Raw genomic sequence first — 17,437 nt, 5'->3', positions numbered from 1 at the left:
TGACCCCAGCAGAAGAGGGTGTTTCAGTTTAAGTGCAAATTTATTTCAGACAAATAGATTTTGCAATGAGATCCAGCACCTAGTAGATTAAACTTCAGGCTGCTCTTATTTTGTGATGCATACAGAGATAAGGAGCCCTTTTTTGGATGACAGTTCACCACACTCACAAATTATTGAGAGGAGAGACGGTTCCCTGGGTCACTGGAATCTCAGCAACACTTGAGAACAAATGAATGAGTGCTTCTGAAGGACATGACCTGGATCAGATTGATTGACTGAGAGCAGCAATTGGTTTGATCATTGTTTGAGCAGAGGTGTCCACTGTGGCAGCCTTCTGCATTCACTTTGGGGTCTTTTAAGGCTACATTCCCAGCAAAATTAGATTCATAACAAAACCTGCTCAAAACATCTGATTTTTGTGTTCTGATCTTATTCTCAGTGAAGTTTTTTTGTGTGGAATAAAGAAATAGCTAGGTTTAAAAGGCATTAGGAGTCTCAAGATTTCTTTTCTTTTTTTTTTTTTTTTGTCCTCTCTACCTTCTTGTTTGAGGAGCAAACATACAAAAAAAAATGTTCTGCATTCCTTTCAGATGTTGTAATGACAGCATCAAACTGAATTACTTGGAAATATATAGTTTGAGAGATTGATGCTTGTGATTTGTAATCTTGTTCTCTTCATAATTTGTTTTAATCTTTGCTTTCTCCCCAGGTAACACAAAATCACATTGTGAGGAAATGGTGAGAAAAGGCCTGGAAAAGAAATGTGATTTTCAGAACTTCCTTACCTTAACTCTGATTGTTCATTAGCAGAAATACCCAGGTTTGCTCCTCCACTTCTGGGATTCTTTCAGTCTGTGCAGCTACACCTCCACTTGCCTTTTATCTTTGTTAGGGAGCACTAAGAACTAAAAATCCTCTTGGGGTTTTACCCATTGACTCCTAATTAACACGAAAAAATGCTTTACCCCGGCTGCTTTGGCATGGGGCTTTCTTTTCAAGTGCATATATGTCACATAAAGTGCACACTAACTGTTCATATACAGTGTCAGCATGCATTCCATACGCACACAAAAGTTCCAGATGTGCTGTGTATCTTATTTAGTTGACTTTAGTCTTCTGTAAAGCCAAGAGAAATATTAATCATTCATTTACTGTTAGGGGATGGGTCTTCTTCTCATGTTTCAGTAAAGGGGGTGGAAAAGAAAAGTAAGCCAATTTTTTTCCTATTTAAGGCCAAAGCTGGGGAATGCTTGTGGCTGAGTTCTGTACATGGCCCGGTGCTGGAAGGGCAGGGAACAACCGATGTTGCTATTTTGAACAGATTTTTTTCTTCCCCCCCCATTTTTATTTTTGCACAGAGAGTCTCATGTCTAATATTTAGACATGATGAGCTCTGTGCAAAAAGTAACTTTGCTCATTCTTGCCGTGTTTCAACCCTCAGTTATTTTGGCACAACAAGTCGGTGAGTAATTCAAGCTTCTTATGATTTCATGTTTTTATTTTATTTTTATTTTTACCAATAATTTTAATAGCTTGTCAGAAGTGTGTATGCACGAATCTCACCAGAACACTTTTCCTTCACTAATTCTGCAGTCAGATATTTAATGGTGAAGCTGAAAGCTGCAGGGATTTGCAGTATCATCCCAAAGGTTTTTCTTTGCTTTGCTTTCTTTAAAGTTAGAAGGACTGTACAGTGCTGTCTGCCTTGGCTGCATTTGTTCTTGTTCTTACTTGTTTTCCTGCTACAGACACTGAGGAGATTCTAAGCTATTTCTTTTAACTCTTGGAATAACATTATAACTATTAGCTCCGTGCTGCTTGGAAGCAGCTTTTTTTCACAAGGAATAAGTCTTTGCTTCCAGCTATTTTATTTGGAGTTCTCCTTTGTACTTGTTTGTCTTACACTGGCAGCGTGGGGGTTTCTTTCAACAATTTGCGTGCAGAAAAAAAAAGTCTTAAAATTCTGAATGGTATTGTTGAAGGAGTTTTTTAAGAGTGATATATGAAAATATGTCAGCTTACAGAATTTTTACTTCGGCATAGAACAGGAGGGTGAATTAATTCCCTCAGCTGCAATAGTTTGAATCGGGCATCTGCAGGCTGTTTCAGCCTTTCATGAGACTGATTAGCAGTTGATGGTATGTGGAAGTCCATGTGAGTGTGTGTGTGCATGTTTACAGAGAGTAAGAACACCAAAAACCAACTGAACAAGGAATTCAGAGGGGAGAGAAGTACTTTGTATACAAGAATTCAACCTAGAATGAAGATAAGTGTGGTATGAGTATTTAAGTTAAACAGATGACATTCCACAAGTACAGCTGACCTTTTTTGGATGTGCTCAGTTCCTGCTTGCCAGATATTGTAAACCAGTCCTTCCTTAAGATAAAACACTTTTCTCTCTTGCAAATATGAAAGATCAGCAATGTATTTATTCCTACAGAGAGGCAAGGAATAACCTTACAATTAACTCAATAAGCGGCAGCCAAAGAAACTGTAGTGCTGTAAAGGAAAGCCAAATGTCTTAAAATCCCACCCTACACTACTCTGTATGTCACACATCTTGAAAAAATTACTTGAGCCAGTTCACAGCAAACCCATCTGTCTCACCATACCTGGACAGGGACCTCTGCCGAGGGGTGAGTGAGTCCACCAGGAGCAGCCTGTTGGCACTGGAGCGCTTGGAGCTCAGGAGGATCTGTGCATGAGCAGAGCAGACAACAGCCTCTGCAGCACCAGCCCCCCTCACCTAGCACAGACACAGGCTAAGCCTAAGTGTCTATTAAATAAAACTCCAACCAATGCATATATTCTGTAGAGAGTAAACAGAATTTACTGTGAACGGATCCTTTTCTGTTTCTGCTTTGCCGTATACAAACTCTCTCTCCAATAATGAGTAAAGATTATAAAATGCAGTGATTATAAAATTTGAGCAAATATGTGCTGTGAGTTTTCTCAGCAGCAGACAATATATATAGCGTTTATATTTAACATGCAGTAAGTGTTCTTTTATATACCTGTGTCTGTCATCAGAGGGATAAGCACTAAGAGAGAATCCAAAATAAAGAGAAGGAACATCAATTTTGTTTTTCTCCATAAACAAACCCCTCCTGAGTGCCAGGTCTCCTTCCCTCACTCTAGTCATATCCCTGGACATTTCCGAGGTGCAATATATATTTGACTTAATAAATAGTAAATTTTGGGTAGAAGAACAATATACAAATGAAGTGTGAATGAGTATTCTCATTTCTCTGCCACATTCCTGTTTCATGGTGTTGTAACATTTCCTTTCTGGGCTAACTTCCATACTATTTACAGGGATGAGGTTACACAGCGAGACTGATAAATCACTAGTTATCCCTTAAAAATTGGATTCTCTCCTCACTTTAGAATGTTTCTTTCCACACATTTGAATATGCTTTTCTCACAGAAAATAATAATTGAAGGAGGTTGATTATTCATATCACTAATTCATGTGCAGGGCAGGGAATGCACTGGGAAACCAAATTTTCCACAACTGAAAAGAGAATTTCCAGACATGCTGAAATGCTCTCTCTTGTCAAGAAAAATGTTTATATGGTTAATATCAAATGTAAGTCAATATAAAATTTTCCTTAGGAAAGCCTGCCAGGAGACAAGACTTGGCAAGATATTAAGGAAACTGCTCAGTATACACTGAGTTTAGGGTAGTCAGATGTACCCCTGGGCTATGTGTTTCTTTGTCTTGCTGTAGTAGCTTGGAATGGAGATTTGTGTACAGCCTCAGGCTAAACATCTTCTAGAGCTTGGGATCTGGATACTGTGCAGCAAGGAATATTCTGTGAACTCAAAAGCTGTATGTCCTTGTAATCCACCAGGATGTTTTTAGCCTGGAGGTAAAATCACCTTGACACAATCCAGGTTTACTGATGTGTGTCAGGGCTTTCCAGCCCTGCCCATATCCAAGAGAAGATGCCCCCTGATGGCTGACAGGACACAAAGCCAGCACTTCGGACACAGCAGATGATTCAGAGTCCAGCAATGTACATTGGGTTCCACCCTTTGAAGGCACCTTTACAGCCTGCATATTAAACTACTCAAAAGTGTAAGATATTAAGAATGATAAGTGTAAGATACTAAGAATGCTTCTTTAGGAAAGAAATCCATTCTCCACCCAAGCTGTGAAAGCATTTGCTAAGCCTTGCAGTCTGCATCATCCCATTTATCTTGAGTTTGTAGAGGCAATCAATGACAGCTACTTCCAGAAGACAGAATAAGTTTTAGCTAGCCAGACTGGAGGTATTTGGCAGTTTCCACTGCCTACAAAGGAAGCGCATCCACAGTGCCCTCACATCAGTGCCAAAAGGGAAGTCAGATGGATTTGGGCCTGTCTCAGCTGCATCTGTGATGCTTAAAGGACACCTCAGTGAGCCAGAGCAGGATACTTCTCCTAGGTACACCCCAGTCCTTGAGGAACTTCACTGAGGTCATTAGGAAAACTCTACTGCTCTGAAAGCAGTGTGGCAGCAATGCCAGAAACCCTTCAGTATTATTACAAGTAAGTTTTTGCTCTATATTAATTTAGTGTTTTCCTTGTAATGCAAGTATTATCTTGGATGTTTGGTCAGGAAACTCATTTCTGAGGTAATGGCTGAATGCTAAAATCTCTCTGACAAGACTTATTGTCCTTTCATATTACTTTCAGTTGCAAATTGCAGTTTTAAAATGATATATAACCATTACATGTAGGTTTCAAGAGGCAGCATGAAAATTACTTTTCCTGCTGAGCACCCATTTCTGATCCCAGAGAAAAGAATGATATTTTAGGAAAACTTGTAAACAGCTGATTTGGCCATTTTGCTTTCTTTTTTTCTTAACTGAGAAGGGTTGGATAGCATGTGAAGTGGATGGGTACTATACAGATGTAGTTTATTTGTGAGACTGCCAGACTGTCATGTTTAGCAGTTAGCTGTATGGAACACTGCACACATGTGCTCTTTGTTGATAAATTTCCAGTTTAAGGGTAATGCTAACAACAGAACTATCTCTCCTCAAAGGTTTTGGTAACTCAGAAAGGTTTCCCCCCAGGATTTTGACAGTAAAACCAGATGATGCACATCTGTGTGCCAAGAGAGAATTAACCATCGTAAGTAACCAGGACTATGCGAAGTAATGAAATATCTGGGGTCTACTCCTCTTCTTCCATTTTTCCTAGCTATTTTTTACCAAGCACATAGTAGACAAGGTTATGCTTAGGAAAATTGAAACATTCCTTTCTGGTCTGGAAAAATCATGCTAAATGAAAGCCTGGGGAATCCACCTCCTCCAAACATTATATATATGTTCTTGGAAATATGACAAATTTCATAAACACATTTTATATCACACACCCCTGGAACACATTAGCCTCAGGAAAATGAGACTATTATATAACCCTTTCATTATTTTCCAGATTTGTTTTTGACTTGAGACCAAATCACCAAATCTACACAGACTGATTTTTCTGAAAGAGGAGGTGGAGTTGGAAATATCCACTGCTTTGTTACAGGGGGAAGAGGCAGAGGTAGAAGGGTGTTGTTGCTGGCACAAACCTCACTGTTGATGCCTCAGTCAGAGTCATTATGTTTGCTCTCCTCTTAGTGCTGCAAATTACAAGCAGATCCTATTTCCTCTTCCAGCTTCTGCCAAAGTGTTGAGGTTTGAAATAAGCAGCCAGGTGTCACTTGCAAACTCTGCTGATGCCAGCCTTACACAACAGCTGGGGGAGAGTTGTAAATAATGCTGCTTTAAAAAAAAAAAAAAAAAAAAAAAAATTACCATCACTTTTTTGTTCCACAGGCTAGCTGAGAAACCAGACTGACACTGTTCCATTATTCATTGTCCCAGTTATGTGCTAGTGTTGTTCACACCTTGTTTTAATGAGAAATCTGCAGAAAATGGGACATATCTGCCCTCCTAATTGGAACAGCACAATGAGGGTTGGTAATGGAAGAGATGCAGAGCAGCATTTAGCATTTGAGGTTAAAAGCAACCTCCTCAGAGTTGAAAGGTTCAGCCTACCAGGAAGGGCAAACAATAACAAAGTGCACTTTCCCAGGCTAGCAGGCACCTGGAGCACTGTATCACTCTTGATGTTTCTGCAGTAGGTTCCTAGTCTGCTGAAGAGCACAAGCAACAGCTGCTGTAAGAGTTGCAATATTTAATTTGTTGGTTTGGAGTAATAACTTGTCAAAGCTCATAGAATTAGGTATTTGTGCAATGGTCATACCATTTGTACTGAAGATTATGCTGTCCTTTAGTCATGCCTGTTTAAGAAACTGGGCAAAAGATCTCAGTTGAGAAAAGGGAAATTGTTGGCAATGGCAAAGATATGTTGTTAACAAATAGGGGGTTTTATGGTCTTGAAGTAACTGGATTAGAATCCTACACCATTGCAGTTTGATATGATGAAGCACAGTTCAATTTATTATTTGCAGCACCAAAAAAAAAAAACAAACCAGACTTGAGAAAGGTATCATAAAATCTGTTGTGATTCAACATTGCTACTGTTAGCTCATTCTCCATGTTGTAGCCTGGTAAATTGTAGATTACATGACTTTAACATGGTTTAGAGTTCAGTATCTACCGCCAATTGCCTATAATTTTGAGACATTCTGATTTTGGGTTTTGGCAGATGATAAATAACCTTCAACCCTAAATGGAACAAAAAATTTTAGGGTCATCATTTACCTGCTGCAATACTTTGCCAGCCTACCACTGTTTCTATATATCCGTGGTGATACACCTTGTACAGAAGGAGAACTGGACACAGATGTGATTCCTGCTCCAGGCAGGGTACAAGTGTTATTTTACCTCTGTAACTTCAGGTCAGGCTGTTGAGGACAGTATGGCTGGGTGAAGAGCAGGCTGCAGCCCTGGCCCTCAGCCCATCTGCATCCCAGGGGATGCTGTGGATTCCTCCTTGAGAGCTGGCTCTCTGAAGCCTTGCTTGTCACAGCAGTGATGTCTCTGTGGCAGAGGTGCTGTGCGGTGGCTCGCTGCTGGCAGCTTCCCACAGCCTTGGTGACTGCTGCAGGACAATTATTTCCCTAGGGATTTTCTTCCACTCAGTCTTTTGATGCACAGGGTTCATGAAGCTTTCCGTTCTGTCCTCTCTGTGGCTTCCCTGACAGGAGATGTTTTGTCACTGGAAAAATCTGTAAGGAATTCCCACAGAATTTCCTGATTTTTCTCCATTCAAGACAGTCAGACTTTGCTTCAGGGAAATAAAATTTACATATTTATATGTAGTGGCCATGCCATTAATTTCTCACATAGCTTTGAGATTGTATTAAAAAAAAAAAATTCAAATATTAACCCTTGCATTGCTTCTGACTATGGTTAATCAAGAGAGAACCTCCAAGTAAAAAATTACAAATTACTGGGATCAGAACGTCTCTCCTGTAAGTACAAGAGAGACAGGGGGAGGTCTGCTAACTCTGTCTTAAATGCTGGAAATGTGCAAGGAGTAATGAGATCCACCATTGGCTGTAGAGTAGCTCATCTTTCACATATAGGTATAGTACGTTGTATTTTTCATTCATATTTTCAAGCAGTCATTACTTTTTCTCATCTTCTCTTTTATAGGAAAGGTTCTTTGAATTTTGATTAGAGGAAACTTAACCTACTTCCAACCACTGTTTCTCTTTATTTATTTTCACTTCAGAGCCAATCTTGTCTCTGAGTTTGCAAAGTGGAAGCCTCTGCCTGTTTCATGTCAACATGACAATGGAAAACATGATATAACCCCCTCCAACAACAACCATTTGTTGGCTTTAGTTTGGATAAACTTCAGCTCTGGGACTTCTGGCTTTGTTTAGTTTAGCAGAGGAGATTCCTTTCAGATTAGCTCAGAGACTACTTCCATTTTGCCCCATTTATGTCAAACCCTTCATTTAAACACAAACTATCAGAATGAGAATGAAAATGGTACCTCCTTTAACAATGTCTGCACATTTTTGTCTTGCTTTGATTCACATAAGTACTCCATGAAGAGATATCTGTCAGGAAGGAGAAAGCGTGCACCGGAATTTGAACAGGAAGAATGTGAGGGTAATGAAAATGTATGTATTTCAAGGCTGAATGTGTTTTTTGTTTTGAAAGGCTGGGCCTTCTCCTACAGCTAAAAGGGCACCCAAATGACTATCAAGAAATGAGGGATGTGACTTGTAGATTTAAGACTTTAGCAGAGTTTGGCCTTCAGCAAAATGCAAAGTTATCTGCAGCCACTGGAGACACATCCCTTTCTGCTGCTGGATTTATCTTTCAAGTCGCTGTGCATCCCACCCTGGAGGGTGGCTCAGGCACCTCTGCTCTCCCATCAGGTGAAACCTTTCCTCCTGAATGCAAACCTTTCTTGGGCTGCTTGGGCAGCTTCAGGCACTCCTTTATTCCCAACTCCAGTGCCGCAAAGGGCAGCAGAATTACAGGAATAACCCAGGCACGTTTTGCAGCAGTAGATAAGAAAGGATGATCTTTGTCTGGAAAGTACTTCCCACAGCAATTCAGCTCTGGCAGTTCTTGGAAAACTCCTGGACATAATCAGTTCCCACTGAAGCTCCCTGCAGTTCACGCCCAGTGACCAGTCGATGCATTAGAAGGCAGTCTGCAGCAAACATCTTTTTTTCTCTCTTCCTTCCCTTTGTGCTACTTCTCTTTTCCTTCTTTCCATTTTCTTTTAGGAAAATAAGCAAGAACAAAATTGCATCTTTTTTTTCAAACAGATGAGACAGAAATAATTGCTCATCCAAACAGAGTTAATGGGAAATATGGGAAGCATTGCTCATTGTTCCTTTGATGTTCACTGTAATTGCCACGCTGAGCATCAAAGGAGAATAAACTACATCCCCCATGCTTTCCTTCTGCTATAAGCAGCAAAAATAGGATTCATATTTTCTTGGAAAACACTTTTATGTTCATGAGAGCCTCTTTAAAAAAAAAAAAAAACCTACAGCTTCTCTGGTTTTGTTTTTTAATCTACTGTATGGTGTTTGCTTGTTTCCCTACAGAGCAGTAGTCATTCTGTGCCAGCTGTTTAAGAGAGGAATGTCTAGTGAAAGCAAACAATGGGCTGTGTAGTGGGAATTGCAAATCTTTTAAAAGAGTAATTGAAATCTGCTCAGACATTTTGAAGATTCTTTGCACAATATTCTAAGGCTGTTGGTGGCTTAGCTGTTGGCAGGGTGGTCCTCTTTGTAGCTCCCTCTTTTTTTGTATGAACAGAATAGCATTAATATGGAGGACTGGGGTGGGGGGAGAAAGAAGAGAGGTTTGCTAGTCCAACTGATTATTTCTGAGCAGCTGAAGAGAGAAATATTGTTGTAAATGTCTTTCAGTGAAGAATGAAAAAAGTGAATTGTACAGAGCCTTTTCATTTCTCAGGTGTTCTCTGGCTCCAACTCTTCCACTCATACCTTTTAAGGGCTGCAGCAGATAAACTGTGCTGGATCGGGTTGTGTCTGCTGCAGATGTTCCAGCCCTCCTGGGCTATGTGGTGCTGTTTATTCTCACCCTGTGCCAGCTGGGGCTATTGCTGCACTGAGCAGGGAGAGCTAAATGTGTGCCAGGCCTCAGGCAGCCACTTCAGTAGCAAGGCTGCTGACCCCTGATATTAATAAAAAGCCAGCTCTCTGCTTGCAGGCTCTTTGCTGCACCAAAAGTGTGAATTTTCACCTCACAAGGGAATTGGTTAGGAAGATCCGTAGGTCTTTGTGCTTGAAAAATGGTCAGGCGTAGAACTTGATATTTAAAAGTGTTTCCAAAATTAAGTTGTCTTTGGTACTCTGAGAAAACCCTTACAATACTTACTTTAGTAACCCTAGGAGGTTGACAATAAGAGCGTTGTATCCAGTGTACAAATAGCCATTTAATATCCTCTATGAGGCAGATTAAGAAGAATTTCAAATACTGCCATCCATATCCAACAAACTGTCCAAAATGGATGTGGGGTGAATTAGTACAAACTGGAATAAGGAGTGAATGAATACAAACTGTTTTGCAGATGAATCTAGGTTAATGATGCTCTATGCATTTAGAACCCCACCACAACCTTCTGAATTACAAATACCCTTAATTTATTGGCAACCAAAGATATGATTCTTTTCTTTAGACAGTATGCCAGAGCACTTTAATCCTTCACTGGAATATGAAATGCAAGAACCAAATCCTTCATTTACTTCCAACTTCTGAAATTACAGGGAAACCAATAAAATTGTGCAGGGACTTAGGCCAGCGCAGAATTTGCCCCCCTGCTGCTTTACTCATCTCAGATGTAAATCCATTATGGCTGTGGAGTTATATTGGGGTGACTTTGTCCAAGGTATCTGAAAATATAAATGATATTACCACATGTATTATACTGCCATTGTAACATTTCCCATCTGCTTCAGCCTCAGGAGAGAACCATTGAATCAGGCTGATCTCTTCCAAGGCAAACCACAGAAACAGCATTGCATAAATCTGTTCACTCTCTCACAGAGCTGAGGGAAAAGAGAGGTTCGTGTCCCACTTGAAATTTTAATTACCCACCAAAAATTGTTTTAATTACAAATTTAGACAATGCAAAACAAAAGTCATACATTTTTCCCCACACAGTGTTTAGGTGTTATCATGCCAGAAGCTTAAGGCATCGTTAATGAAGTAGTTATAGTTCAGTGTTTAAATGAGATTCTATGTGGACCAAACTTCAACAATTATCAATTTGCATTTGTTCCCTTTCTCTTATCAGATCAAAAGCTGAACCTCTCTCTCATGATGTTTTGGATCTGTCAGAGTGGTTGGAGAGTCTGGGAAGCCTGTGCACAATGACTTTTCCAGTTTTTTATTTATTCTTCCCAGGACAGACTTATTCAAGAGCTGTCTCAAAGAACCCTCCAATGTTATAAACTCTGCCTGGTCCTAGCTAAAATCAGGAATGCAGAAGTATGTTTTTGAGCTATACCTTGGGACTGATTTTTTTTTTCATTTTTTTAATTTGGCAAAATCTTGTGCTGTGTTTTAGTAAATTTTTCTCCTTAATTGATCCTAGTAACATTGAGCTTGAACTATTACTTTTCTTTAAGCAATTAGGTAAACTTCTTATGGAATACATTTGTAAGAGGTCAAGTGTTCAAAACTAGCATTACCTTGACACTTGGATTCTGACTCTAGAAGTCTTCATTGATTACCCAAGAAATGAGCAGGATGCATGTTTAAAGAAACTAACAAATCCATTAAAACATCAGAAATCATATCAGAACTTGAATTTATGTCCATTTTTGCTTAGACTAAGACACAAGTCTTTACGTAAGAATTTGGTATCATTCACTCTAACAATAATAAGTACATTAAAATCATATTTCTGCAGAGTAGTATTAGAATTTATGCCAGCACTACAACTAAATAGCCACAAATGAAATTCTTGCAGCCTGTTGCTTTTTTCTAGCATGGCACCACATGGCACAAAAGGTGATGGGCTAAAAAATATTGTTATGTAGGAACAGAGGGGATGGAAAAATCTCATAGGCATTTTACCAGTAATTGAAGAATAGCTGAAGTATGATGCAATGGTCCCTCTAAAAGGCTTTGACTGTGCTGAATTATGATGAAATGCCTTCTTGCTTTGTGTCCTGCTCTAATGCTAATATTACCCTTAGAAAAAGATTTGATCTGTCAGGCACTGAAGAGCTTCAGTTACCACCAGAATGATTAGAAGCTAACAGCTTTTAGGTCTGATTCAAAGCCCAGTAAAATCAAGGGAGGTTCTGATCAGGCAGTGGTTACCCTTAATCAGGGAGGAATTATCTGACTTCTGCAGCTTATGGCAAAACAAGGTTGATCTCTGCTAAAAAGACAGGAGCATAAATATAATCTAGTCTCAGAGTCATCTGTTGAGAGGTGACACTGGAAAGGAAATCCCAGAGTAACACCTCAATACAGATGGTCATGCAGGAATATCTTCGTCCCATGCAAAAAGCAGCTTGACCTATGATGTTGTCAAGGAATAGCTAAGAACAAAACAGGTATAACTGTCTCTTGAACGCAGCAGAAGTTTTTTCCTCAAAATTACTTTTATGAGTTCAGGAACAGACAGTCAACATTTCTTTGGGCAGCCTCAAGAAATGGGGGCTGAAAGAAGTAAGGTGATAGATATAGAGCAGACTGCCCCTTGTATGACTCAGCTCGAAATGACAGTTCTGCCAAAAAACAATCCTCCCCAACTCAACCAGCAAAGAAACCGCCCTGCACTTCGTTTGCTCATTGCCAGTTTTGAAACAAGCCAGTTCTTTTGACACGGTTTCTCATGCCAGACACCAGCTGAAGCAGGGAGGCTGTTGTGTAACAGCATCTCTGGTGGGATATCTCTGGTCATGATTTCCTTGCAGCACTGCTGTGGCAGGGTGAGCTTTGAAAGTTGTATAAAGAACATAACATAAATCCAGAGTGTCAGCATGTGTGCCCAAGTAGAGCAATTTGTGAAGCCTAAACCTCTGAAGATAAAACAGAAAAATTAGAGTTTTTTAATCACACTTTGAAAGATTTGGAAAAAAACCAATAATCTGCAGGGGAAATTGAGGCATTTTGTGTTTTACTTGGTAACATATATGCTTAGGATATATTCTAACCCATATATTTCTTAAAGTTTTTAAAGGCTGCAGAAAGATTGTGGCATTTGCAGCATATAAAGACGAATGAAGGGAACAAGGAATGAGCTGTTCAAAATGCAAGCACTTGTTTGTACCAGCGCAGGCCTGCTTTTTTCTTATTTATTTTGTAATCTGACATATAGACTGGGTGGGTCTTGAAGCAAGGACAGTTTGGCTGTGTGACACAAGGATCCTTTACCCGAGGATCCAGACTCTTCTGTACACTGCCAGTGAAACAGCACATGACTGCATCCTGCAACACCTTTGACAGACAAGTACAGTATTATACTTAAACAGCATTCCTTTAAGCAGCTTTCTCTTTCTTACTCTGCATCTGAGAAAAGGGCAAAACTGGGATGAGCGCACCAGCAGAACTGTTCCAACGCCAGCTTTCTTGGCAGACAAGCATCCTTAGAAGTAAGAAAGCTTCAGTCTTGTTCTGAAAGAACAGGATGTCCTTTTTGGTGTGAAACTTGGGAAGTCTGTGAACTATTATTTCATGCTCCTTTTCCATTCCACCTGATAGCAGCTCTTCCTTCTACAGCTCACAGAGCATGAAGGGATTTTTATGGTGGACCCACTCTGGGTCAACATTTAGGTATTTAGGTGATTAGGTCTGCATTTAGGTGTTTAATAAATGGAGGTTTCATTACCTCAAATCACATGTGGACAAGCCTTACAAAATATTTCATCAATACTATTAAACCTGAAAATATCCTAATAGGTGTGGATACCTAAATTGGCCCTTATGTCCTCATGCACTGTGTGAAATGGATTCAATTAATTAGCTGTTTAAGAAAATTCCAGCTGAGAGAATGTTTGAAGGCCTTGCCATTGAAAAACCCCAACTTGTTAAACCATTTCTTTTCCTTTTTTTCCACCTTTTTTCCTGAGTCCTGTGACCCAGACAGGGTTTGAGCCCTTTCGAGTACTCAGCACTGACCGGACATGCCAACAAACCAGGCCATCCCTGCTCCTCCAGCCAATTCATTCATTATGAGTCTGCCTGTTTCCATTACTAATGATGGGATGGAACGAGTGTGTTTGGGTTTCTTGTAAACATCATCCTAATACCAGACAGGGAGCCCAAACCATTTGCCTCGAGGTAGATGCTATGGCATTCTTTTCTGCTCAGGAAATGGAAAGCAGCATTGCTGCACATGCTGGGGTGGATTCCTCCACCTACTCCAGTAGGGGAGAATGATAGCGTTTGTATTGAAAATAGACAACATATCTTCCTTCTACTTTATGCTTTGCTTAAACAATGTACCAGACAGTGCTGGGGTATGCAATTAACACATGTATTTACTACAGAAGAAATGTAAAACAATTTTTGAAGTACTCATCCTGCAAAGGAAATGACCAAAACTAGGTCAGCGTGAGGAAGCACAGGTTTTGTACAGTTAAAAGAGTAACACAAATGTTCTTCTTAACTTCATCAGATCCTGTCAAAGTCAGAGGCAAGGCCTTCTTCATCTTGGTGCTGTAGCCTTTACCAGATTCACTTTGAATACAGCAGAAGTTGTTTGTTTGACTCATTGTGTTTGTGATCAGGTTCTCACAGACCAAAGTTCCTCAGTTTTGCTTCCCAGGCCATCAGCAGGCAGCTGCTGGAAGATCATGAGTCACTCGTGTGTGGACTATTGCCCTCTCTGAAGCAGAACCAGACAAGTTCAAGATGTTTTTTAATTTCTAACCCTTTAGTCACATCTCTGTAAATGGGATGTGTGACTCTGCTACTAATGCAATAGCTGGACATTGCCTTTGTCCAAAGTGGAAAAGCCTGTGGTTTTTGAGGATACTATTAGGAAATTTTTTCCTTTTGCCATAAAATTGTGGTTAAGTCATGATCATGGTGTTTGCACAAATGCAAAGCCAAAACCAACTACAGAGCAGGTCAGATTCTCATGTGATAACGACTTACCCTTCACATCACTGGGATTGGGATTACGTCCTGTATGACATCTGTCATCTTTCAGGCCATATGACAATGGCCATCTGTGTTTTCTCTTGCACACATTTGGGCTCTCCTAGGTACCCCACTTATAGGTCCTTTGGAACTAAATTGTGATTTTCCTTTCAGCTTTCAATATTGGTCTACTTATGGACAGCTGCCAGTCTTCCTAGAATAGGAAATAATTCAAAACCAACATACGATAATTATTGTCCTGCCTTTTTTTTTTATTTTATTCACTATTTAGGCTGGCCCAGGGAAGTGCTTCACACAGCAAAACCTATAACAACATGAGTGCTCAGTAAACAGCGTAATTCCAAATTAATTCAGGCTTTCAAATATTAAACTTTTATAACAGTGCACTAGAGATTGACAGGGCTTCCAGCAAGGCATTGCAGTAAGTGGCACAGAAGTGAAGTGCTGTATAGCCATCACGCGTAGGGCTTTGGGAGGAAGAATAAGATTGTTCATTGCCATAGACAAATACTGTTGAGATCTAATGTTTCTTAAATCTCAGGGTAATGAGTATGTTTAGGAATCAATAAGAAAAGCTGGCTAAGGCAAGTATGTGGCTGTTATCCCACAAGTCTAGAAGCGGACAAGTCAGCTTTTTTACAACCTCATTATTTCTACATGTTACTCACCAGTGCTTTAGCATAAATCAGCTTTCCAAAGGATTTTGGAACTAACAGTTAATCTTTATGAGCAATGCAAAATGCATTATGTCATAACATGCTGACACACAGATCTACATCTGAGCACAGAGGGGGTGTCTTTAACACCCTAAGTCTTCCCAGATGTATGTTTCCTTTGGAAATCTATTTAATACTTTCATTCTGCCAAAGGCCACAGCAGTTTTCGTTGCAGGTCTCCTAGCTTATTTCTTAATTCGTTCAACAATGTCCAGAAAGTTAGAAGCAAATATGTATATCATTATATCCATATGTCTTCCCCATTTTTGTCCTCTTCCTGTTAAATGATGCCATCTACTGTAGCATAACTGAATGACAAGCTTGTAAAAATGCAGTGAAATCTCCTTTATTTCCTTAATAATGTAAAATTATCAGTCATTGTGGCATATTTTAAATTTCCATGTTTTTTATTGATATTGTTGAATAATATATGTCAGGTGAGTGTTCACCATGTGAAAAATTGGAGGAAAGACTTTGCTTCTGTCTTGAAAACAGAATCTTTATTAACTAGCAGTGAAAAACAGGGGAAAGATAGCCTTTTCCTGCTCCTCATTGGAGCTGTCCTCTTTGCTGTAAGGCAGAAAGATTACATCTCTGAAAATAAGAAAACCATAAAACAAATCAATGAAAAAGAAGTAAGAGTTATGAAAAAGTTGGCATAGGAATGTTCAAATTTTTGGATATGAATTTCCTAGCAAATAAGGACCTTGTTGTTTTAAACACATAGTTAAAAAAAATATGTGGTTTTGAAAGGCTAAGAAAGTGATATTGGGAGTTGGAAATCAGAATGTTACAATTAATGAAACACATCTTCTGGGTACAGAAAAGTATGTCTGCTATGCATCTCTTTATATGTATATTCAATTAATATAACTGTATATATAAGTGCAAATAGTAACAGTATTAGGTTCTTTTAGGTCCATACTATGGTATTTTTATTTAACAATTATGACTTGCCCTAGAAAAAAGGAATTTCTCCCCTTCCTTGTTATAGTTCCAAATGAAAAGAGCATTTTGACCTGTGGAGCTGGTAGGTGCTCAAGCAGAGTGATAGCTGAGTAGGCCATTGCTCTGGGTGACATGGATCTGTGCCCATTCCAGGATGGAACCACTCCTTCAGGATGCCTTACAGGCTCTAACCTTCGCAGCAACTCTGCTGAGGCTCTGCCTCCCACAGCGTGCAGCTTTCGAGGGCTTCACATGTGCAACCAGCCATTTATGATTTGGTTTTTCTCTTGAGTTACTTCAGGGGCTGTAAAGATTTCATTCATAATCCTTCACTTCTACTGTTCAGCCTTCCTGTTTGTCAGGAAACATTTGTCATTAGCCTTGTCAAGACTGGGCAGCCTGTTTTTTCCCAAAGTGCCCACAACAAGATCCTGGTTTGTGAAAAGGAGGAAAATGTTTCTTGCAGAAACAGTCAGAACCTAACTAAGGAGAGAATCCTGGGATCCACAGATATGGTTCTGTGGGGTGAGAACTGGGAAGGCAAGCAACATTTTTAGAAACTAGCTCTAGCTTGGCAGATTAAGGAAGGAGGTCTAGACCCTGTTCAGAGGTAGACATTGTTAGGTCCTTTGAAGCAGCATCCTCTGATGCCATAACCCTGTGACATGTGGGTGTGAGGAAGAGGCTGTCCTGCAAATGAGCCGTTCCTCTCCATCTCTCTTGTGCAGAATATGAAGTTTCTAGAGAGGCCCAAAAGGGGCAGAAAAGGAAAATCTGAGTTTCTAAGTGATAGAGAATGTCTGAGGGGAGCGAGTTTTCATATGCTGTTGGAAGGTTTTCCATGTAAAAAGTTTTTATTTTGTCAAAGGAAGGTAAAATACTGGATCCCAGCTTGATATGGGCAAAGAAAAAAATATTTGCTTGAAAATGTCTGGAAAGGGTTTTTGAAGCTTTGTTGTTCTAATCAAGATAGTGGTCAAAATCAGCTCTTAAACATAAGGAGTGCCAGCCTTAACAAGTCAACATTTTCCTATTTGCTTCTTTTATAATTAAAGTGCAAAAATAACACAAGATGGTGTGCATGGACATGGACAGCCTGTAGTAGGATTGAAAGTGGGAAAATAAACCCTCCTCTCCCATGGAGTGCTCTGCCCCAAGATCTGCACTCTGGCTCGCCCCTTGGGGAGCCAAGATTTTATTCCCCA

General features: G+C 39.8%; 1 protein-coding gene across 1 annotated transcript in view; it reads left to right on the top strand.

The window, feature by feature from the left end:
* The first annotated feature begins 1,268 nt into the window (after positions 1-1,268).
* The window catches only part of COL3A1 (collagen type III alpha 1 chain), a 49,091-nt gene continuing 32,922 nt past the window's right edge, over positions 1,269-17,437 (top strand). Inside the window, exon 1 of the mRNA XM_041403340.1 lies at positions 1,269-1,462. Within this exon, the coding sequence (XP_041259274.1) occupies positions 1,384-1,462 (79 nt within the window). The 5' untranslated portion in view covers positions 1,269-1,383. The remainder of the gene's footprint in view (positions 1,463-17,437) is intronic.

Source organism: Onychostruthus taczanowskii, unplaced genomic scaffold (assembly GCF_017590055.1).
Source record: "Onychostruthus taczanowskii isolate IOZ18803 unplaced genomic scaffold, ASM1759005v1 scaffold20, whole genome shotgun sequence".
In the NCBI taxonomy this organism is placed as follows: domain Eukaryota; kingdom Metazoa; phylum Chordata; class Aves; order Passeriformes; family Passeridae; genus Onychostruthus; species Onychostruthus taczanowskii.
This window is presented reverse-complemented; position numbering and strand designations above follow the sequence as displayed.